Here is a 25,124-nt window from a genome sequence, read left to right as displayed (position 1 = left end):
CCCTTGAATGCTTCATCCACCCTTCCCAAATTTCTCTCTCTGTACAGGATATAGCCCATTTCACAACTTTTCATTCCTTTTAAAATAAAACTTTCTTCTGCTTTCAAAGCTGCTCTTTCTGTCTGTTTAGTCTTTGCCTCTGTTATTTGTAAAAGACTCAATATGTTGACAAGGGCAACGGACGTTCTAAAGCGATGGAGTCCTCACCACCATCAGAAGCAACATTATCTATAACCTTGCCAAATAAAGGAAGAGCCAGTGAAGACATCCAAAGATTGCCTAAATTTGTCTGACCTAGAACTGGCCAACAAAGTAATTTAAATAGCATAAGACGACCCTGAAGTTACTCAAAGAATGCTTCTGATTCTTCATGTGTTTGGGATATAAAGAAGGTGCTTACTCAAGGGAACAGGAGCTAATGTTTGTTGAAAGGCCTACTAAATGCCAGACTTACACCAGGAGTTGGCAAACTCTTTCTGTAAATGTTCAAACAGTAGATATTTTAGGCTTTGTGGGCATGTGGTTTTGTTGCAACCACACATCCCTGCTGTTAGTTATACTGTAAAAGCAGCTGTATACAATACATATACAAATGGATGTGACTGTGTTCCAATAAAACATATTTACAAATATAAATGTTGAGTGGGATTTGGGCTGAACAGTTAGTAATTGCCAAACCCTGCATTAAATTATGTGCATTACCTATTTGGTTAAACCATATGAAATTGTTAATATTCAACCATTTTGTCCATAAAAAGTGGTAATTTCATGTTTCAACCTATTATGTTAAGCCATTTAATCTTCACAATAGACTTTCAAGGGTTTCAGTATCATCCTCACTTTGCAGATGAGGAAACTGAAATTCCTATCATAAGTAACTTACCCAAATAACAGCAAAAGTGGGAATCAATGAACTTGGATTGCCCTGTGCGCGTGCGCGCTCACTCTCACTCTCTCTCTCTCTCTGTGCGCGTGCGCTCTCTCTCTCTCTCTCTCACACACACGTACAAATCAGCTTGGTGTTGCCCTGCTCCTGACCCCTCCAACTATGTTATTCTGCTTGCCACTAAAGAAATACTGAGTTTTGATAATTTAATTTTTATCAGAAAGAAAATAAACTCGAATCTCAGTTTATCAAGTTATTAAAATCATACAAATTCATTGTTTAGTTGTTTACTGTCATAAATGTCAATTTAGCGAAGCTTTGAACAATTCAAATGAGTGAATGTATAAAACACCATGTTTGATCTTTATGGAGCATACAAAGATGAGGAATACAGTGCTTATGCCCAATTTTTAGAATTTACAAAAGAGAGAAGCACAAAAATATGAATTAAAATGTAATCAAACATTGCTTTCCTGGGAAGTCATTTTCTTACCACCCCCATCTGTCAGCAAAATTGGTTGCTCCCTCTTCTATGATCCCTCTGCATTTATATAGACTGCAATTATCATTGCTTATGTATCTCACAATATACTTTGCAATCCCTAAGGAACTGGACCTGAAGACCAAGACCTTATCCTTGCACCTTTAAGGGCCAGCATGGTTACTGGCCTTAAAGAATTGTTCTACACGTCAGAAACTTCTCCAAAGAAGACATCCAGACGGCCAATAGACACATGAAACGATGCTCAGCATCCCTCACCATCAGGGAAATACAAATCAAAACCACACTGAGATACCACCTCACGCCAGTCAGAGTGGCTAAAATGAGCAAATCAGAGGACTCTAGATGCTGGCGAGGATGTGGAGAAACGGCCACCCTCTTACACTGTTGGCGGAAATGTAAACTGGTACAGCCCCTCTGGAAAACAGTGTGGAGGTTCCTCAGGAAACTAACAATAGAACTCCCCTATGACCCAGCAATAGCACTGCTAGGAATTTACCCAAGGGATACAGAAATGCTGAGGCATAGGAGCACATGTACCCCAATGTTCATAGCAGCACTCTCCACAATAGCTAAAACATGGAAAGAGCCTAAGTGTCCATCAACGGACGAATGGATCAAGAAGACATGGTTTATCTATACAATGGAATACTACATGGCAATGAGAAACAATGAAATCTGGCCTTGTGTAGCAACATGGATGGACCTTGAGGGTGTTATGCTGAGCGAAATAAGTCAGGCAGAGAAGGACAAATATCATATGTTTGCACATATAGGAGGATTAGGAGGAACTTAACTGAGGACCATGGGGGAGAAGAAGGGGGGAAATGATGGGGGAAAGGGGGAGAGGCAAACCATGAGAGACTCTTGAATGCTGACAAAAACTGAGGACTGATGGATGTGGGGGGGGGGTTGGGCACGGAGAGGGGCACTTGTGGGGATGAGCACTGGGTGTTATATGGAAACCAACTTGACAATAAACTATTTGTAAAAAAAAAAAAAAAAAAAAGAAGTGTTCTACACATGTCAAGTGAATGAACAGATTGATTAAAAAACTGTTATAGCCAAAGGTTAATTACATTAGACACTATCTAGTACTACTTTAGTCTTTGAAATAAACTTAGAGGTAACTGTCTTTTTACTACTGACTCTTTAAGTCTCCATAGTACCTCTAGGAGTAATTATCTGTGTCCTACAGTTACAGAGACTGACACGCAGAAAGGTTCATTGTATGTGGTTATTTAGATATTAAGGAATGGAGTCAGGTGAGAGGAATGAAGGAAGGAAGGAACAAAATAAATTATTTTAAAAATTTAAATGGAACAGAAATATAAACTAATTTCTAAGAGAGCTGGTAAAGGTGGCATGGGAAGAGGGATAAAGGTAAAGTTTCTTAAAGAAGGGTCTTGAGGGAGGAAATAATCACTGTAGGTATTCCAGGTGGAAGGAATGGTGTGATTAACTGACACAGAACAGAGGGGAGCACCAGGTATATTTGAGGAATGGCAAAATGAGTAGTTAGCTAAATAAACCCTTCAAAGAATGAAGGGTTTTGAGTGACAGCATAAAGATCGGTACATAAACCAGCAAGTGCTGGATTGCCATTGAAGATAAGTAAGCAAGGCTGAATGTGATTCATTCTGAACTTAAGAAATATTAACCTCGCAACAAGGGGTAGAATGACTACAGTAAAGGCTTATGAGTTTACTTAGTAGGTAACTACCATTTTTGTAAGTATGTGGTAGTTGTGAGAGTCTATTCAGAAAGCAGTTCCTGTAAAGTGGTGGGCAGAGATCCAGTGGCGAGGGAACATCCATAATTTGACACCTGACAAACCCATGCATCAGGGAGAAGTTACAGAAGAAAATGGTCTCCATCAGAAGTATCAAAGTAGATAACATCCCTACATTCACAAATTCTTTTTACTTAAAAATACAAAAAGGCAGGAGGGATGTGTGGTTTTTGTTTTATTTTTATTTTATAGAAAAGCCACTGTGTAATGATTCTGTTTGTAAATGATCTCATTTTCAATGTGAAAATATATAATAAACAGCTTTCTGACTCCTAACACATGCCTAAAGAACTGATTCTAAAATTCCTAATTTCTCAAATTCTGAGTTCACATTCCTTTAGTCAATGATGGAAACAGCAGACCATTAGTAATCTCAAAAGAAAAAAATGGCACACAATAAAAAATTATAAAAACTGAGGGATTAAACTGTGCTTGCAGTGCTGCTGCACCACCTCTAACTTGTCCAGCTCCAGCCAAAGGAGAAGGGGAGTAAGAGGTCTCTCTACACCATGGTTCCTACAAAGCAGGCTGACAGCTAATCCAACAGTTCTAAAGCACAGAGGAAGCAACCCGATACAAAAGCCGCTGACAAGAGCGCACCCCCTAATGGAGGGGTGAAGAAATCTCATCGTTATAGGGCTGTGACTGTGGACTCAGAAATTAGATGTAATCAGAAGTCCACTGAATTTCTGATTCCCAAACTTCTTTCCAGTGGCTGATGTGAGAAACTGCTCAGGACTTCAAAATATATCTGTGCTGCCAGAGTGCAGCTATTGGTGCTTTGCAGGAGGCAAGTGAGGCCTATCTGGTGGGACTTTTTAAAGATCCAGTGTGTATGCAATCCATGCCAAACGTGTAGCAATTATGCCAAAAGACACCCAGCTAGCATGCCACATACTTGGGAGAATGTGCTTAAGAATATACTATGATGGAAAACGTTTCATTCTTTAAAAAGAAATTCTCTTCTACCAGTTATTTGTAGTTCTGAACTTTATTTTTCCAGAGGGTCAAAATATATATATGATTATAAGTGAAAAAATAGGGGACAGAAATCAAGTATTGACAGTTTTTCCATTTTCTTTTTTTTTTAATATTTTTTATTTATTTCTGAGAGAGAGAGAGAGAGAGAGAGAGAGAGAGCCAGCATGAACAGGGGAGGGTCAGAGAGAGAGGGAGATACAGAATCTGAAACCGGCTCCGGGCTCTGAGCTAGGTGTCAGCACAGAGCCTGATGCGGGGCTTGAACCCACAAACCATGAGATCATGACCTGAGCCGAAGTCGGACACTTAACTGACTGAGCCACCTAGGCGCCCCAGTTTTTCCATTTTCATTTGTATCAATTTTCAATATAAACATGGGGACATAAAGCATTAACGCAAGTCAAAATGTTTCATTGAACAAGTTTCGCAGTTCAGCACTGTGGCAATAATAAATAAACCTGTTAAAATTTTCTGGACAATGCCAGCATTTGGATTTTTAAAAAACAAGTAAATTTCTTACTGATAGCAACTAAATGGTGTGTGTAGCATTTTTATCATACAGTAGATTCCAACCATTGACTATACTTTTCTGAGTTGTGCTACATGCAAATACGTGTTTTTAATGCTGTCTGTCTTCTGTGCTGTTCCTGTAAGTTTGCTATTAAAATACATTAAACTCTTAAAAAATTGTTCTTAATAAACCTGAAGGATTTTGCTTCCTTTGTACAAGCATTATTAAAACTTGGAATTTTTAAAACGCCATATATTCAAATTGTCTGTATTATAATAAATAAGGTGTCTAGACATAATTCAGAGTGTTAAAATTATTTCTACTCTCTGGAATCCAAGAGTGTCCTTGCTAGAGTGTAAAATGAGATTTCGCCTACTTACAACTCCTTGTTCTCACAGATGAACTGTCACAGCATGAAAACATTCCCCTACTGGTGCAGCTTTAGATACCTATTTCCCCGGTGAAAGAGCGCAAAAGGAACTGAAAGAGTTATTGACAAGTCGTACAGTATCCCATACCCCATTAGGGTACAACTGCGAGCAAAGAAAATGTTTTAACTCTGAAGAGAGATGGGACAACAATGTTTTAAATGATTGTTGACTTCACTCAGTAGCACTGAAAATGTCAAGAGTGTAGTCTATCAGGTTGGCAAGAGACTCAAGATTATACAAGAATCTAATTATAAGGAGTCTATTTCTTTGTCCTGTTTGCTGAGTCAAAGGTTAATGAGAAGTACGCTGAAGAAAACACTCTGTGTGACTGCAAAAAATTTCTCATACCACATAAAAATGTAAGTGAAAAAAGTATTTTAATCTAGTTTCCATTAACTTTTATTAAAAAATAGCTTGAGATATAATTTACATGCTATGAAATGTACTCATTTTTAAGTGTTCAATTAAATGATTTTTAGTAAATTTATAGAGTTGTGCAACCTGGCCATGATCTAATTTTAGAATATTTACAACATCTCAAACCTGTTCACTTCTTGATCTAAGATATTTCCATAAATTCATGGAAGCCACTGGGTATCTAAAGCTACTATATATTCAAAGCCACACAAATATCTGCAATTGAGCAGGAAAAGTGCAAACTAACCTCACTTTTAATGACCTTTATAATCAATCCTCTACTCTGGCACTGGGAAGAAAATGTTCAGGTGCTTTCTCTGAAAGTTAAACCATTCTAAGTATTAAGTTATGGCACACTGTGTTGGAAAGAAATTAATTATATTTTTGTTGGTAACACATTTCAGGCTGTTTACACAGCTGACATTTCTCAGCTGTACCCAATTCATGCCCTAAGCTGTGAGGACGGTCTTGTTTTGTAGCAGATGCCTCCACTTGAGTGATTTAAATAAGTATAAAAACAGCATAGCCTGCAACAATATAGATTACAAGCACCAGCTTTATGAGTTTTTATAATCCTAATGAAAGAAAGGTTTCGTGACATTTCTTTGGCTAGAATCTCCTTAGAAGACTACAGTTATAAGCTATTTTTGCCAAAATTTAAGTACTGGAGCTAGTGGATCTGCTTAGGCACCAGTTAAAAGCAGCCTGGCCCTAAACATCTTTGTTGTATCAAATGATACAGCTCAAGGCAACATCCTGCCAATGTGGCAACATTTGCTCTGGGGAGGTGTGGGCAGGCATCACTTCACAGGTTCTGGGACAAGGTGCAAATATGAATAATGAATCCAGTCTCCTAATGGAGATTCCCTCTTGTGTTAGCTGTGACTTAGAGAAAACATGAGGTAGTATTTTAGTATTGAATATGATGAGTTTAAGCTGCTTTCCATATTCTCCTATAGGAATGAAAGTGCATTAGAACTCTTTGGTAAAAAATTAAATGTTTTAACAATCATTAAAACATAGGCCTCATAAAAGACTGTGTCAAGTCTCTTCAGTTATTTAACACTTAAAATGTATAAGGCATGATGTCATAGAACAATTCACTACTATAATACTACAAATTCAACTTTTCACTACATTTGCCTATCATTCTTAGAACTTGCATCTGAAAAGTCTATTTCAGTCTGGTTTCTACAAGTATGGGGTCTCAGGGCAGCTGGCTTTTCAAATCCTATGAAGTCTCACATTTCTGGACTTTATTGCTTTATGTTTTTGTTCTTAAGTCAGGCGATTATTTTTGCTTTAAACTTTGTATTACAGAAATTTCCAAATATATATAAAAGTTGAGAAAATAGTTTGATAAACTGAATATACACATAATCCAGCTTCAACAATGATCTACACGTGGCTAATTTGGATTTACCTGTATCTCCATTCACTCTCCCAACTCCACAAGTATCCAGCAAACTCTTGCATGTGATACTTTTCTGAGTTAATATTATATGTTAATATTAATTATAACACTGACTTGTTCACTGAGTGTCTACTTTGAGCCAGGTACTGTATATATATATTATCACTAATCCTTCCCATAACAAAACTGCAAATTAGTGAGGTAACTAAAGCTCAAAGAATTTAAGTGACACACTCAGATCTTAATTGTTTTCTTCTATTAATATTATTATTTCTTGCAGCAGGTTATGAAACAATGCTAAGAACATTTCTGGTTTCTTCATGTCCCCTCAGGTAAACAGAAGACTATCTTTTATGAATATTACTCTCTTATTGTTGTAAAAATAAATATGGTAGATTTTCTGTCAATTGTATCAAATTTTCACTAATGGGGAAAAAAAATCCAAACTAAACCAGCAACCACATCCTTACCCCTTTAGCCAAAGACACCAGTCAATAATTCTAATGATTTGCTATATCAACATTAAAATCAGTTGCTTAGAAATAAATTATGACTATACAGAAACAATTTTTTTTCTGGAAGGGTTCACTTAAAAAATTCCTCTATTTTCTGATTACTTTAAATTTTTTTAAATACTTATTTATTTTTGAGAGAGAGACAGGGTATGAGAGGGAGAGAGACGGAGAGAGAGGAAGAGAAAAAATGTGAAGCAGGCTCCAGGCTCTGAACTGTCAGCACACAGCCCAGTGTGAAGTTTGGATCCACAAACCGTGAGATCATGACCTGAACTGAACTAGGATGCCTCATTGAGCCACCCAGGTGCCCCTCTTTTCTGATTAGTTTTAAAGTTTCATAATCTATAAAGCATTTTCCAAAGGCACAGTGTTTAAACTGTGCAATAATTTAGACTCAAGTAGCATCTACATAAATTATTTAAAAATGTTTCGATCTTCCACAAAATGTATGATGTTGGTGCTGAGAGGGAAGGAATAATTATTATCCAGATGGAAATGTAATATTTACTAGACAATACAAAATCATTATTTGGGTATTTATTATTACAAGATGTTTACAAAGTCTCAATTTCTTTGTAGTTTGATTTATTATAAACATTAGACTTAACTTCAAAATTCTTGAAACATTCTCAGTTTTTACCTTTTTTTTTTTTTTTTTTATAAAAAGGGTATCTGGTTAGAATGGCCAAGAATATGGGTAAAAGTGGCCAAAATGTAATTACAACTGGCCTCCTTAGATAATAAGATTTACCCTCTTGGAAAAGAATCATCACTGCAAATGGCAGAGATAAGAAAGTTTTCAAAATTAACAACAGGATCATTATTGTAAATAGGTGTATTAATAGGTAAAAATAATAAACTAAATCTTTTCCTCTAGCTTGTTATGCTGGTGAAATTATAGGTATGTTTAAGAATAGAGTGCCATTAACATTACTATACATATCAACTTTTATTTATTTTTTAAAATGTTTTTTATTTATTTCTAAGAGAGAGAGAGAGAGAGAGACAGCGTGAGCAGGGGAGGATTAGAGAGAGAGGGAGTCACAGAATGAAACAGGCTCCAGGCTCTNTTATTTCTAAGAGAGAGAGAGAGAGAGAGACAGCGTGAGCAGGGGAGGATTAGAGAGAGAGGGAGTCACAGAATGAAACAGGCTCCAGGCTCTGAGCTGGCAGTCAGCACAGAGCCTGACGCGGGGCTCGAACCCACGAAGCACGAGATCATGACCCAAGCGAAAGTCGGACGCTTAACCGACTAAGCCACCCAGGCGCCCCATCAACTTTTAAATAAAGTATCAATCTACTATGGGAAATGTAGTTTTAAAATTAAATATGATTAGGTTGTGGGGCACCTGGGTGGCTCAGTCAGTGGAGTGTCCAACTTCGGCTCAGATCATGATCTTGTGGTTGACGAGTTCGAGCCCCATGTTGGGCTCTGTGCTGACAGCTCAGAGCCTGGAGCCTGCTTTAGATTCTGTCTCTCTCTGCCCCTCCCCAGCTCATGCTTGGTCTCTCTCTCTGTCTCATAAATAAAATAAACATTAAGTATGATTAAGTTGATTTTGAGACATCTGTAATTTTGGAAAAACTATTTTGTGTTTGGGATATTTCATTAGGAATGTCTAAATATATTCTTTTCATCAAGGAAAAAATTAAGTCAAATCAAGTAGCATCAAATTCCTGATACTGATACTGTAACATTACCAAAAGAATGTTGATATACTTGGTTTATGCTATGTGGTCTGCAAGTGATCTCAAATTATTAGAACTCCTTATTTTCATATACTTTATTTCTAAAGTTCTTTCAATGGAATATTCAAAGCATTTGGTTCTGCTATGTGATAATCACAGCCAATTAGATTGAAAATGACAAAAGAGAGAAGAGAATAAAAAACGGATACTTCAATGGTCACTTACGGAGTCATCTGTGGCAGAAGCTGGCCAGCCCTCCCATAACTGATGGCGAACAGGGATACTCGTAAGGTCATACACATTTCTCTTTACCTATACAAAGAAAGGATCATCACAGTTAAAATAAGGTTTCCATATGATTTATGATCTTTGCCACTTATGAGATATATATTTTATTTCTTTTTTTCTTCTAGATTTGAAACAAGAACTGGAAACTGGGAAAACAAGAGTCAGAAAAAATTTGTAAAAAAAAAAAAAATCTAAACCAGAGTGCCTGGGTGGCTCAGTTGGTTAAGCGTCCAACTTTGGCTCAGGTCATGATCTCATGGTTCGTGGGTTTGAGCCCCGCATCAGGCTATATGCTGACAGTGAGCTCAGAGCCTGGAGCCTGCTTCAGAGTCTGTGTCTCCCCATCTCTCTGACCCTCCCCTGCTCACGCTGTCTCTCTCTCAGAAATACATTAAAAAAAAAAAACAAAACATTGAAAAAAATCTAAACCAAATTTAAAAGCAGATTCTCACTGAACACTAGATGAAATAATAGTTCAAGAAACACCTCCCTTTGCCAGTTGTTTTTATATTCCTGAATGGTTTCAAGTTTCTATTCAGTCAAGAAACTTTAGGTACAGTTTTCACCTCTGATGGACTATAATTATAAATGTTAATAATCTATTTTTAAATGACTCAATTTAAATTTTTAAATGACTCAAGATGTGCAATAAATAAAAGATGTACCTTAAGTTTCAATGTGGGAGAGAGAAGATAGTAGTTTTTGTTTATTCTACTTTGTTTTGTTTTGTTATTTGGAGAGGGCAGGAGGAAAAATCTAAAGGTTTTTATTGTTTGACATAAGTATCAAAGATATAAAAACACAGGGGCACCTAGCTGGCTCAGGTGGTTAAGCATCTGACTTTGGCTTAGGTCATGCTCTCATAGTTTGTGGGTTCTAGCCCTGCGTTGGGCTCTGTGCTGACAGCTCAGAGCCTGGAGCCTGTTTCAAATTCTGTATCTTCCCCTCTCTCTCTGCCCCCACCCGGCTTGTGCTTTTTTTCTCTCTCTCTCAAAAATGAAGAAACATTAAAAACAATTTTAAAGATAAAAAATACAGATTACTTCTTTGATATCATCCCAAATTAAAAACTACTTCAACAGCGGATTTATTAACTGAGAGCGATCCATTAACATACTAGAGTCTTCCTGAAAATAGAGTAATGATATTTTTAAAATACTATTAAAGATGAAAAACTATTTTTCTCAACATGCAACATTATACCTTTTCATTTTAAAAGGACAGGAGGCAAGTAATTTACCAGAATAAAGTGTTGGAAGGTTAAACTCTATGTTACCTAGTAATTAAGATGTGTCATATCAGTCTTAAGTTTTTCTTCTAAATAGGTCACAGAAATTCTATTTCATTCTCAATGTACAGACTTAAAAAAATAACAAATCCTAAGAATGGAGAGATCACCCATCTTAATTACCTCTTCAAAGTCAGTTATGGGATTACCTGATTGTAACAAATGAAACTAGTATTGAACATAATCTGTTCAATAATACCACTTCAATACGGAAAACAAGCAGCATTCATTCATGTTTTAAAAATGTAGAATCCTAACGTATCATGTTGTCTAATTTCAGCATCTTGTATCACATTACTGTTTATTATGCATAAACACACCTAAGTTATCCTACCAGTGAAATAGAGATATATATTTACCAAGGAGAAGAAAAAAAAAAACAAAGCAAAACATGGAACTCAATCTATTTTTATCTCTAATGTACACCTGTGAAAAAGACTATGTAAGTGAGAACTGAGGAGCTTGGGGGCATGGTTTGATCCTCACTCAATTCAAAAAAACAGCTTTTTTCAGAGGTTCTTAGCAATGGCCTTCCTACCATGCAGCAGTCATATTAAGTTTGGAAATTTTCATTAGTTACTATCAACCCAACAATATAACCAAATGCAACTGGATAAACTTCTGACCACTTCCACTAGTTAAGATTATTTTGTCATGCTTAAGGAGAAAGGTGTTCCATAAACACCTATTATTATATTATCTACCTATTATATTAATAAAACAAAAGGAAAGAGCAGAAGAGAGGGTTTGAGGAGACTTTATACCTTAACACAAAATTCCTTTCTTAAAGTTATTTTTGAATTAGATTCAATCTAGACAATTGAATTTGTCTAGATACACTAAGCTTCATCAGCTACTGGGGGTGGGGAAGGCACGACAAATAATTACATCTGTTGGAAAGGTGGCAAGTCTACCCCAGCATTGGAGAGTATACACAAATACTATGGGTTGGATATATAAACAAATAACTCTGGAATGGGATTCTTTAAATTCCACCTTAATTCCAAAATACAACAATATGGTATTATGAAATAAACAGTATTTTTCTTCTTCCATTAACTCATCTGTAACTGCACTGAAATGAATAACATTCCTTTGCTATTCTAAGCCTGAAAAGCATGTTCTGGCTATAGTGTTATGTTGGTATAAAGCACAACGCCAGACTGATGTGCTGAACAAAAGTGATCAAAGTTAGAGTAATGTTAGACATTGCACAAGTATTTGGCTTCATTGTTCTTCCCAGAATGACATCTGTTAAGCAACTTGTCATAGAATAAACTGGTTAATGCAGACAGATCTTGGCTGAGACGGTACAACGTAAAGCATATTAGGCTAATATTTGATTGTTCCAATGAAAAAGCTAAATTGATAGTTTCTGAGATTAAGCGAAAAGAATCATGCATTAAACCATAGTCACTAAGCAACAATTTAAGAGAAAATAAACTAGTTTTCCAAAAATAATTCTGTATTTTATCAATGCTGTAACTATAGACAGATTTTACCATTATATGAAAGAAAGATAAGTGATACAATAGCAAAAGTACAAAATGAGTGATGGTTTTACTAATGGAGATATTGAAATTCTATTGCCTTCATTGACAGTTTTACTGAATTAAAATTTTACACCACAATCTTGCAGAGAAGGAAAAAAATCTCAAACATACACAAAACTTAAAAATTATTCTTTTAAGACATTAATATTTTAGGAAACCTGAATAACAAAATACAACTGTGTATAAAATGATGCAGATGAATTTAAGGTCATTACGAATCAAATGAAGAACACAGAGTTCTCTCAGAGAGGGAAGAAGGACGGAGAAACAGAGGAAGGAGAGCAAGAGACTGTGAGGAGAAAGGCAGGACTATGTGGAAGGTGGAAAAGGAACAGGGAGAAAGACAGAGAAATTGAGAGTGACTGATTTGAGAGATTTGAGAGCACTTGAGAGAGGCAGTAAGAACACAAAAACAAGCTGGGCCTCTTCCCCAGCTGCCATTATTGTACTACTCTGATGGAGTTTCATCTTTAGAGATTTGTGTTAAATTCTAGTTAAGGACAAGTGACACTTCACAGGGTAACATTTCCTAAGGGCCCTTTTGTCTTACACATTTTCTTTGATCAGCATTGGCTCAATATTTTGCTGAACCTTCATAATCTTTTCAATTCTGGTTATACATTAAGCTCTAAATCTAGGAGATTTCAGGCTGCTAAACTATGCAAATGTTTCAATTAGTTCTGAAGAAATTTAATAAATGCTTTGATTGTCAGACTAATATTAAAGCTATGTTGCAAACTATATTGTACATGGATCAAGTATTCTAGATTGGCAATAGACTTTCCAGAGTTTGTTTTCCAGATTTCCTAAAAGGATAGTTTCATTTCTTCCCATTGCTTCAGATAAGACAGTTGTTTGTGACCAGGAAAAAAAAAATCAGATAAATTTGAAATAGTATAAAATATACTACTGATTTGTTTATTTGCTTTTCATTATTAATAAATACATTTATTATATTATAATTAATGTAAAAAGCTAAGTAATGATCTCCACTTCAAACTTCATTATTTCCGCAATGTGGAAATTTCAGTGATAAACACAGCAATGGGGAAAAGATCACTTTATTATGAACCTGTTTAATATAAAATTAAACATGATAGTCATCTCCCACAAAGTTTTCTTTTGAGTTCCATCAATTTTCAAACAATTTTATTTTTTAGTTAAATTTTATCAGAATTTCTTAGAAAAGAGTTCTTAGGAAATTACTCTGCTAAAGGCTAAATTCTGAGTCTCAGATTAGCCTCAAATGAGCTGTTGGTAGGTATTCAAATTTAAATATAAAAAACTTAGTAGATAACTTGTCAGCCTTAATAAAATCATTTCTTGTATGCTAAATGTTGATCAAACTACTGAAAAACATTTCAGAGAATTTTAAATGTCATTCCGGTATTATCCAAGTGAAAGCAGATTCTGACAGAAAAGTCACAAGGTTTGAGGTATTATGGCATAATGAGAGGAGAGAACTAGATTTCTAGTCCTAACATTGCCCAGCTGTTATTGTGGGCAAATCTGAGACTTAGTTTATTCAATATTAGAAGAGAATAAAACAAGATCACTTCTAATTTTCAAAGTTCTAAAATCCTATGATTTTATGACAGTATTGGAATTAATCCTAGGAACAGGAAAAGAAGAGCTGAATTATATGTAAGACAAGCAAGTAATGAGGGAAAGTTTAAAATTATTTAATGCTATAACATGAAGAAAAATAATAAAAAGTCAATACATCAAAAAGGAAAACCACAGAAAATTTCAGGTAAAAACACAAATATTATGTATAGTAAGCATATTAGGTAAATTTTTTCCTTAGATCAGAAAAGTCTGAGCTTCTGCTTTTATCACACTAAAAAGTCTACATTTTTTAAAAGGCTACATAACATTTTCCTCTCATGAGATTCATTTAAAAATAAAGCCTATCATGTTGGTTTCCCAAATAACTATTCCATGAACGAAATGTTATCATTGAGGCTATGGTTTTGCCAGAATACTAGCAAGTGACACAGTTGTAAAGTGCTATTGATTTATGTCAACATCTTTAAAATTCTGAAGTCTGGCCCAGGATTCTTAATATATCAAACATTTTAACAAACAAACAAATGAAACAAAATACTTAAATGCCATGGGATTAGAACACCTATCAATTTATAAGCATTCCAGTTCTTACAATTTCTGAATTAAGACTATTATGGCAAATTACAACCCTTACCAAAAAGCACCCTGAAACTACACACATCTATCTCATTCTCTTACCAATCTTAGAAGCAAAAGTCCTTTGGTCATATTAGAATGTGAACTTATCCAAATTTTAAATATGTCAAACTTTGAACTCCAAGTACTTCACACTATCACATGATGATCTGGGTAAGAGTTTGCTAAATAATAACTGCACTGAACAAACAAGAATTTGTGTGTGGGTGTTTAAATCAAAATAAACCATACAGACTAGGCTTACTTCCAGTTTCCTAGCAATCTTTGGTGCCCTGAAAGGCTTATAGTTAAAAAACCAATCATTCCTGATCCAGACGGGGTTTTGTACACATACTTCACATTTAAGAACTTTTCTTTTTCTTCTTCTTTTTTAAAACATATTATATACTCATTGCAGTTGCAGATGGATTTGTTTTACTAAGATGCAAGTTAAAACCCTCCTAAAAATCCTTCCTGAACAAAAACACTTGAAACCGGATGGTGCAAGGGGAATGAGAAGGTGGCATCAGTAATCAAATGTTAATTAGCAAGCTTTTTTTCCCCTTCCCTCAGGGCTGGCCTGTGTTGGAGAATTCAAATCAGAAATCAATGCTCCAAGTGTTTAACTATTACTTCTTCTCATTAACCATTTAAAAGACTCAGCAATTCTCTCCTCATAAAAACAGTAACTGGAGACGTTTCTTTTTCTCAAATACCATCTTTCCAGAAAACAATGAAGATGTTGTTTGAAGAAAACTATAAAACTGAAGTTGCTTTCAATTAGGATTTGAATTAACTGTATTCCGCTCTTTAAAAAATCTTTTGGCTGTAACTGAATTCTTCATTCCAATAACTGTAACTAAGTTTTGCTTTGTACACCATACTTAAAAAACTTATTCTACTTCTTACCTGTCAGTAAAGAAGTTTGACAATTGGCATTTTAAAAGATTACTGGGAATGATGACAATAAAGCTAATCAAATATGAAAATGAATCTGAATGTGTATACTCGGAAATGGATTCTGGCAATCCTACAAAATTACCAAGGATAAGATTTAACACTTCATTAGAAAAATGGTTATATTCATAAATCCCTTTCCTAAAAGTTTGGTGTGGGTGAAAATGATGTAAAAACTGCAAAGTTAGACCATATTTCAAGTAAGGGAACCAATAATAATAAGCTTATTAAAATAAATTTCTGGGGCACCCAGGTGGCTCAGTCAGTTAAACGTCTGGCTCTCCATCTCGGCTCAGGTCATGATCTCATGGTTTGCAAGTTTGAGCCCCTATGTAAAAAGCCTGTTGAGATTCTCTCCCTCTCTCTTTGCCCCTCCCTGGCTTGCTGGCACTCAGATGCTCTCTTTCTCTCTAAATAAATAAATAAATTTTAAAAAATAGCTTAAAATAAGTCATACCTTTAGCTAAAGGTTAAGCCTGGATTTTAAAAGAGAATTCCTAAAGTACTAAGATGAGCAAGGCTGAGAATGTTTCTCAAATAGGAAAGATGCAAATTTTAAGACCTTTCTGGGAAAAAAAAGGTTTAGAGAAATTGTGAAGCTGTAGAAGTTGAAATCATAAACAATAAATACAACAATTATTTTCCTACAACAGTGGTTCTCAAAGTATTAATATCACCTTGAAACTAGAAATGAAAATTTGGTGGATCCACCACAGACCTAGTGTTTTGGAAACTATGGAGCCCAGCAATCTGTGTTTTAAGGAGCCCTTGAGGTAATTCTTACTAAGCCAAGTTTAAGAAGCACTGTTGTAGGATGTATGAGTTATAGGTTTTCCCAGATAACCATCTCTCTCTAGTATACTCATTCTAAAGTCCCTTTGAATTTGTGCCTACTGTAGCCAATCCTTTTTGAGAATAATTATGATTAATAATAATTTGTTACAAAAATTTGACATGCTATTATTTTATTTGAATGTTAAAGTTATCATTGTTAGTCTAAGAAATTCATGACACCCTACCACCTCTTTACTATAGACTTTATAGCACTGAAATAATTGATAATAATTTTCACCATTGAGAATCTGTGCTTTTCTTCAGTTTTTTTACCTTAAACTAAGTGTGACTGCTTTCTGGCTATAATATATATTTGGACATTGCAGTAAAATTGCAAATCCACAAAAAATGATCTATTGGTCATACTAAATAAACTTGGAAGATATCTGTATACATCAGCTGAATTGAAGAATGCTCCTAAACATTAGAAAACTATGTTTAGGGGCACCTGGATGGCTCAACTGGTTGAACAATAGGACTTTGGTTCAGGTCATGATCTCACAGGTCTTGAGATCAATCCCCAATCGGCTTACTGCTGTCAGCCTGGAATCCACTTTGGATCCTCTATACCTCTCTCTCTGCTGCTCCCCTGCTTGTGCTCTCTCAAAAATACATAAACATTTGGCATGCCTGAGTGTCTTAGTTGGCTGGGCGTCCAACTTTGACTCAGGTCATGATCTCACAGTTCCTGAGTTTGAGCCCCAAGTCAGGCTCTGTGGTGACAGCTCAGAGCCTGGAGCCTGTTTCAGATTCTGTGTCTCCCTCTCTCTCCAAAATAAACATTAAAAAAATTTTTTTAATGCATAACATTTAAAAAAAATAAAAAAGGAAACTATGTTAGAAGCAAATGAAAAGCTAAAGGTTTTTTTGTTTGTTTTTTGTCTCTCTCATAGGCTAGCTGAAACAAGACCCAAAGGAAAAATAGCAAAAGGTTAACCTCCTATGAGTCAGTCAAGACCTTGTCCTACAGAGCAATATCTCCTCCCTATACTTTATGGAAACTGTAAGAGAGTACAGTTTTCCCAACTATTTAATGGTCCATTAGACACAAATGTTTTTTAATGTCTGCAATGAATATATCTATCAGTCACTGAATAAATACTCTTAATATTTATCCTTTTATTATTTTTTGAAAGAATTTATAAAAAGTTTATTTTCGTCATAGCCAGCACACATCAAACTTTTTTTTCATTTTATTTTTAAGTAAACTCTATACCCAGTGTGGGGCTTGAATTCATGACCCTGAGATCAAGAGTCATATGCTCTACTGAGTTAGCCAGGCACTCTAAACTATCTTAACTTTTAAAGCTAACTTGTTGGGGCCTCTGGTAAGCCCAGTCAGTAAAGCATCGACTTTTGATCCCTCCCTCTTAAAATCAAGTAAATTAAGGCACCTGGGTGGCTCAGTAGGTTTAGCAACAAACTCTTGGTTTTGGCTCAGGTCATGATCTCACAGTTTGTGAGTTCAAGCCCTGTGTTGGGCTCCAGAGATGGCAGTATGGATTCTGCTTGGGGTTTTCTCTCTCTGCCCCTCCCCTGACTGCACTGTCTCCTTCTCTCTCAAAATAAATAAACTTTACAAAATAAATCAAGTAAATGAATCAATCTATAATTCCTTCCACAATGGAAAACACCAATTAGGTCAAAAGTGTATCCTAGAAATAAATGGAGCAATTATAAGACCATTTTTAGAAGTTTTACTTTAACTTAAAACCATTTTATAAAGTTTAATTTTATGTACTACTTCAAAGATTGAGTGTGTAAACCAAGAAATACTTATACATCCAAAATGTTTTGAGTTTTAAGTCAGAATTTTAGTAGACAATTTGATATAATGTCAGCAGTGTGTAAGTTAATCTTAAGGATATAATTGTGTTTAAAGCCAAATATTTAGCTATAAGGATATTCAATATATCATCAGACATATGCAAAACTGGCACCATTCTTAGAAGGATAATTAAATAAATAAATAAGATATCATACATCCATTAAAATGATGATGTAGAACCAGGGTCAGTCAAGTACAGCCCAGAGACCAAATTCAGTCTTCTAAGTTTGTAAATAAAGTTGTATTGGAATACCACCACTTCCATTTGTTTATACTGTCTGTGGCTGCTACTGAATTACCATGATGGCAGAGCTGAGTAGATGCAACAGAGGATATATGGCCTGCAAAGCCTAAAATATTTACTATTTAGCCTTTTACAGAAAAAGTTTGCTGACCCTGATGTAGAAGAGTATTTACTAACATAAAAAGTTGTTACATATTAGAAAAATGAGGTTACAAAATTATGTACATTTCTGCTTATTATATATATGTCTGAACAGGATATGCACAGAAAATGATACATTATAAATGCACAGAAAAAAGATACATAATAAGGGTAAAATTTGTTCCCTCAGTATCATGGGTTTATGAATTAATTTTATTTTCTTTTTGAAGTTTCTATTAGTTCTGTAATAAGAATTTTGTTTTGCTTTGTTTTAATTCAAAGTATAGGCATACCACTGGAGACAGAACAACCTGTTTTCATTTCAGCTATGCTACTAATTATAAGTAACCCTGAACAAAGGAAAGGGGAAGAGAAGCAAGTGAACATTTGTTCAGTATCTTCTACAAACCAGGAACTTGGTTTTATATTAATATATCTTCACAATAACGTTTACATATATTACTATTTTCATTTTAAAATGAGGAAACTGAGGCTCAGAGACAACAAATAAGTTATCCCAGTTAATAAATGGTGAGATTAGGGTTTAATTTAGTTTTCTGAGATTCTGAAGTCTAGATTCTTTCACGACTATAATATATCTTCTCTTAGCCTAAATTTCCTCTTCCGTAAAATAAAGGGTTGTAATAAATTATCCTTAAAATTCTTTTTTACCTGACACTTTTATCATTGTAATGTGTAAGATTTTCTATGAGAGCATTTACACTTTAAATGGTGGGCATTAAGTGGTAACAAGTAAGAGTGACCAACTATGAATAAAACCTCTGTCATGAGACCAAGAGAGCCTTTTCAGACTTCTTGTGCTGTAAAAGGCAATGAAGAGCAAGTTACAGGCTATAGATTTTTGTACTTTTAAGTGCTATAGAGGAATGACAACTGCCAGATCAAATAGAAACTTGTTATTGTTTCAACAATTGAATGCGGCCTTCACAGTAAGAGGGCAGTTCTTGGTGTCACACACAACTGGGAAAGAAATAGCAAGATAAAAAATTTTCAAAGGAAAATAAATCAAGGCAAGGAGAACAGTTAAAACAGTAGGTAAACTTTATAAAGTGAGGGGTAGCAAAAGCTCTTTCTCTTATAAGCTTTTACCCAATGCCTTCAGAGTTTCTACCGCATGCTATTTTAAGAGTTTTGTCTGGAATGAAAGAATATAAAGACATTTATTTACACTATGGGCCTGCTGATCTTTTTCTTTGCCAAAATCCAGTAGTAAATCAATTATGCCCTATCTTGTTATTTATTCTAGTTTTCCTTTTCTCAATGGTTGGGCACTCTTACCAACTTCTCTTCTATGTTTTGATTTGGACAATGAAATTCTGGTGAAGTATTTGTTTTATTTGCGACCTTTACGTATTCTAACGTAAAATTGTGGGGCAATGGCATTAATCTACCCAATTTGTTTTCTTATAGAATTGCATTTTCTTTAAAATTTTACACACACACACACACACACACACACACACACACACACACACTAAACTACTTGCCCAAATATCATTTAGTTATTTAATGTCTAGTTCAGGATGATAATGCAGATTTAAAAAAATTCTTTAATCCATTTCTTCTTTCCTCTTAAAAAAACATTTGTTTTTTTTTTTTACAAGAAAAGATCATTGCTTCTCCAGCAACTTTAAATGCTTAAAAGTGCTGCCAATCCTACTGTTTTGGGTAGACTGTCTTTATATTTTGATAAAGACTGCATATCCTTTCCCATTCTGGTAGCACCACACTGATGCTCAGACATGATGTTTATATTTACTTTGCTGCTTTCTGTTGCCCATCCAGGCCTTTGCTTTTCTCTGAGATACTGAAAAAAGTGGTGGGAACCATCAGCAATGGAAGCTCAGTCTATAATCAGGTCTCTTATAATTTTATCTTTTCTTGTTAACAAAAAAATGCAAAAAACAAAGACAACAAAGGGACTTAGTGTTGGGGTCTGCCATGAATACTAAAGTGGCCTGGGGGTGTGGCTCATCAAGTGAAAATAAACCATTCAAGTCATCCACATCAAGGAGAAAGTTTGGGAACAACTAGGCCAGTGTTTGCATTTGGGGCCCTGGAGTCAGGAGAGTTACACTTCCCTTCACTCTGCTTAACCAAGGCACCAGAGACAACCTATTTAACCTCTTCTTTCGGAAATACTAAGTAATCTCTTCCAAAGAACAGTCCTGAGAAATATTTAAGTGTGTCCGGTTAAGTTTTCTGACTTTAACTTGCTGGTTTCCAAGATCAGCTTTCAGTATTACTCTCTCCAAGAGATATGTGGGTGGGAGGGCAAGGAGGATATTGTAAGGAAAGTAGCTGCCATGGCTAAGAGCAAGGTTGTAATAAGACAATAGGTACCAAAATCACATGCCTAGTTAATTTTAGGTGAATGAGATAGAGTTGGATACTGGTTCCAAGGGACAATTTAATTAAAGCTTATCAAAGTGAACTGACACTATAAACTAAAGTCTAATACTACACACCAAACCCAAACTAAGGACTGATGCTGCCAATGCTCAGAAGCTCGACACACTGGCTTTTAATTAAGGCAGTTACAATCCGATCCCAAGGATTTCACTGTTAGGGTTGGCTCTGAAATGTAAATATAGCTATTTAAGAAAGAAAATAACAGGAATACCCTAGCATTCCACTTAATGTATTACTAAGATCAGAGAATTTTTTTTAAATCACAATTCATTAAATAAGCAGGCATTCTAAATAAACTGTCTGAAGTCTCCTGTTAAAAAAAAAATTACTCCTATTTATTCATTAACAAAGCTATTCCTTAGCTCATCCCTGCCATAACCTACTCTATTCAAAACCATATGGGAAAGGACATTAAAAAACCGCCACAAACCATGGACTTCTGGTATTAGTGCTACACACTGCATACCCCTATTCATTATTCTACCTCCCTTGTTTAATCTATCATTAAGATTCAGTGACCCTACACTAAATTTAAAGCAGATCCTTCCTTCCTCCCATGCCTAAATTCACATACTTTTCTAGTTGGGGATGCCCTCAAGTATTAACAACTCTACGGGGTTTCTCTAATCTCAGCTCTGAACTATGTCATGCTATAGAACCAAGAAATTGCTGTTTTACATCTCTAACTATGGAGGCTTCCATATAAAAGGACCATATAATTTACTTAATAAGATAAAGGGGGAAAAATCACCATTTAATAAGTATTTTTTTCATTGTAGATGGTAAAAGAGGCACATGGAGACACTGTCATATGCTATGTTGTTTAACAAGTTAATAATACCTACAGGCATTACTTCAACTGTATTTATCACAGAACTCAGAGTTTTAAATAATGGTGAAAATGTCAGGTGTTGACTGTCTTAATAGAAGGAAAAAACAAAGGAAAAAACACAGTGATTTAAATATATAGTTGATAAAACAATCATTTTGGAGACAAGAGATTTCAAGAAATTAGCAAGGTAATATTTCTAGAAAATATTAAGCTTCATTTTCAAATTAGAAAAAAAATCTAATGTACAATGTGGCAAAATAAAGAGTAAGGAGTCATGTGTATGACAGTCTATCAGTGCTAACAGGTTTCTGTGATGATAGAAATCTTCTATCTGTGCTGTCCAATAGGGTGGCCACTAGTCCCATGAGGCTACTAAACATTAAAACATAGCTAGCTAGTGTAGTTGGGTAAGGAACAGAATTTAAACTTAAATTGCCATATGTGAATAGTACTTATCCTACTGAACAGTATATTAAGATTACTTAAGAAACTGGAGAATACAGAGCAATATAAAAACATACCACTGATAAAACTATGTACTTACATACTTCATCTCATTCTTTTTCTCTATAGTCCTTGAGACATAAAGGTAGAAATATTGTGCTAAATAAATTTTTCACATGTATACTTTTATTGTTTTTAATGTTATTTTATTTTATTTTTTTAATGATGTTATTTTAAAGTAGCCTAATACCTATCAATAGGAACTATATGCTTTAGTATTCTGCAATTGAAGGAACTGTGATAGAAAACACATAAATGAAACCTTATTTGAAAAAAACCCAGCAATAATAGGCTATAACATAATCATTAAATATCCAAGAGAGTCAAATATTCTTTAGTTAAAAATTAAAAATTTTAAGTTTGATTTAAATAGCTGCCACATTATGTAGGTCTAATTATTCATCAATTCATTCATTCACTCATTCATTCATTCACAAAATGGTTACCTGGGAACAATTACAATGATTTAGATGCTACTATAACAAATCATGTTAACTGTACACCTGGCAGTGTCTCATTTAAGAGAGTGATGATTCAAAATTAATTCCTTCCTTTTTGGGCCAAGATTCCTAAAGTATTCATAGAAGCAGAGCTAGAAAGGTGCATCTGGGTAACTTAGTCGATTAAACATCTGACTCTTGATTTTTGGTTCAGGTCATGATCTTGAGGTTCGTGAGACAGAGCCCCACACTTGACAGTGTGGAGCCTGCTTGGGATTCTCTCTTTGCTCCCTTCCCATGTGCATGTATCCTCTTTCTCTCTCTCTCAAAATAAATAAACCGAAGGAAAAAAAATTTTTTAAAACAGCTGGAAAGAGACAGATACAATGGATGCTATAACTACTTCCAGTCTTAAACTCTGTTCTTTACTGATTCAGTAGTTCTTACCTCAGTTATTACAATACAGCAAACAAAGTGCTGGGTGAACAAGATATAGACCTCTACACTCCCTTAAGGAACTACATCTAGTTAGTAAGAAAATATGTGGTAAGAAAATAAAATGACTGACTGCATGAAAAAAAATGTAGATGGGACCAGAGAAAAGAGTTAAGAATTAAATATAAAATACATCTCCTCCTTTAAAAAAGTAGATCATCGGGGAGCCTGGGTGGTTCAGTTGGTTGGGTGTCTGACTTTGGCTCAGGTCATGATCTCGCAGTCTGTGGGTTTGAGCCCTGCGTTGGGCTCTGTGCTGACAGCTCGGAGCCTGGAGCCTGCTTCAGATCCTGTGTCTCCCCTTCTCTCTGCCCCTCCCCTGCTCATGTTCTCTCTCTCTCTGTTTCTCAATAATAAATATTAAAAAAAATTGATCATCTTTTTATTAATGCTAAAAATTAGGGTGACAGTATAAAAATACTTTTAATGAAAGTACATAATGAGCTAATAACAAAGTACTAGAAGAATTTCTCACTGGATTTTATAATCAACAGATAAACCCATTCTAAGTTTAACAAGTACATTCTTTGAGTGCTAATAATTCATGAGCATTCATATGGTCATCTAGCCAGTCAAAAAATATCTGAATGCCTATAATGAGGATGGTACTATTTTGTACTAAGAGACAAAGTCTCTGCCTTCATGGAATTTAAATTCATTCTATAGTATATGCATGGCAGGTGGGGGTGGGCACTAAGGAAGGAGACAGAAAAGAAGTAAGTGAATACATAAACAAGATAATTTCAGATTAGGTAAATTCTATGAAGGGTGATATTAGACTTCTACCAGTCATTCTCTATTTTAGATGAGCTGAATCCTGAATGAGAAGGGAGCTATCCCAGATAGAGTATTCCAGAAAGAGAAACATGAAATGCAAAGGTACTAACAGGTGCTTTATATACATGTATATACTCTCTAATTCTTGGTATCAGTTCAACCTAGTTTTTATTTATTTTTTAACAGAAAAAGCATCTGAGGATTCAAACTCTCCAAGTAAGCAGAAAAGAAATCTATGGGACTCGGAGGCACTTTCTCTTTTTCACTGCACTGTGATACTTCCTCCAAACTCAAACTAGAAAAGTCTGTTCTTGGGGAGCCTGGGTGGCTCAGTCAGTTAAGCAGCTGACTTCGGCTCAGGTCATGATCTCACAGGGTTCATGAGTTTGAGCCCTGCATCGGGGTCTGTGCTGACAGCTTGGAGCCTGAGCCAGCTTCGGATTCTGTGTCTCCTTTTCTCTCTGCCCCTCCCCCACTTGCACTCTGTTTCTTTCTCTCTCAAAAATAAATAAACATTTAAAAAAAATTTAATGAAAAGTGTTCTTTTTCAGTAGATTATTACTGCCCCCTCTACATTCCTTGCCAAAGAAATGTTACCCATACTGATCACTTACTTGGCTAACTCTTCCTTCACAGATTGGGTCATGCATTAGTTCAACTAGACTAAATAATCATAAACCCCAAATTACTGTCAGGTACAAATTAATAAAGTTTATTATACTAATAGCTAACTCAAAGGGATATTTCAGAGATCTGATCAAAGATATCCTGTCTTCAAACACAGCTGGGTGTTGTTTGTATGTTTTAGCTCAAGTGAATAGATATTGTCATGTATTCCAGAATAAATGGCAAGTGCATTTGATCGTATTTTATCTTTTGTCATATTTCACTGCATTATGCCAATAGTGAATAAATTTGAAGATATCTACTCTTGAAAATTGTGGCAGCCTGGCAATCACATCCAAGGAAAACCAGTTATTTCAGAGCATCATTCTCTGATACCCCACCTCCTTCATGCTCTAAATTGAAAAAGATGACAGGAATAGCTATTGCTAAAGCATAGCTAGACCCCTATCACCTTGTTCATTTAAAAGTAAATCTGGTAAACTTTCTATACTTGTATATGTTTATGGCTCTTTCATTCATTCATTCAACAAATATTTGTCGGGTATTTCTGGAGTTCTGTCT

At 35.2% G+C, this 25,124-nt stretch overlaps 1 protein-coding gene across 4 annotated transcripts in view; it reads right to left on the bottom strand.

The window, feature by feature from the left end:
• Nucleotides 1-25,124, bottom strand: part of FAF1 (Fas associated factor 1) — a 451,681-nt gene that overhangs the window by 186,373 nt on the left and 240,184 nt on the right. For all 4 annotated transcript variants that reach the window (XM_039245398.1, XM_039245400.1, XM_039245401.1 and 1 more), the window contains one exon: nucleotides 9,364-9,450. In XM_039245398.1, coding sequence (XP_039101329.1) covers nucleotides 9,364-9,450 — 87 coding nt within the window. The remainder of the gene's footprint in view (nucleotides 1-9,363; nucleotides 9,451-25,124) is intronic.

The sequence above is a fragment of the Hyaena hyaena genome, unplaced genomic scaffold (genome assembly GCF_003009895.1).
Source record: "Hyaena hyaena isolate Hyena2069 unplaced genomic scaffold, ASM300989v1 scaffold_257, whole genome shotgun sequence".
NCBI classification, from domain to species: Eukaryota; Metazoa; Chordata; class Mammalia; order Carnivora; family Hyaenidae; genus Hyaena; species Hyaena hyaena.
The sequence above is the reverse complement of the archived record's forward strand: the minus strand, read 5'-3'. Positions and strand labels throughout refer to the sequence as shown.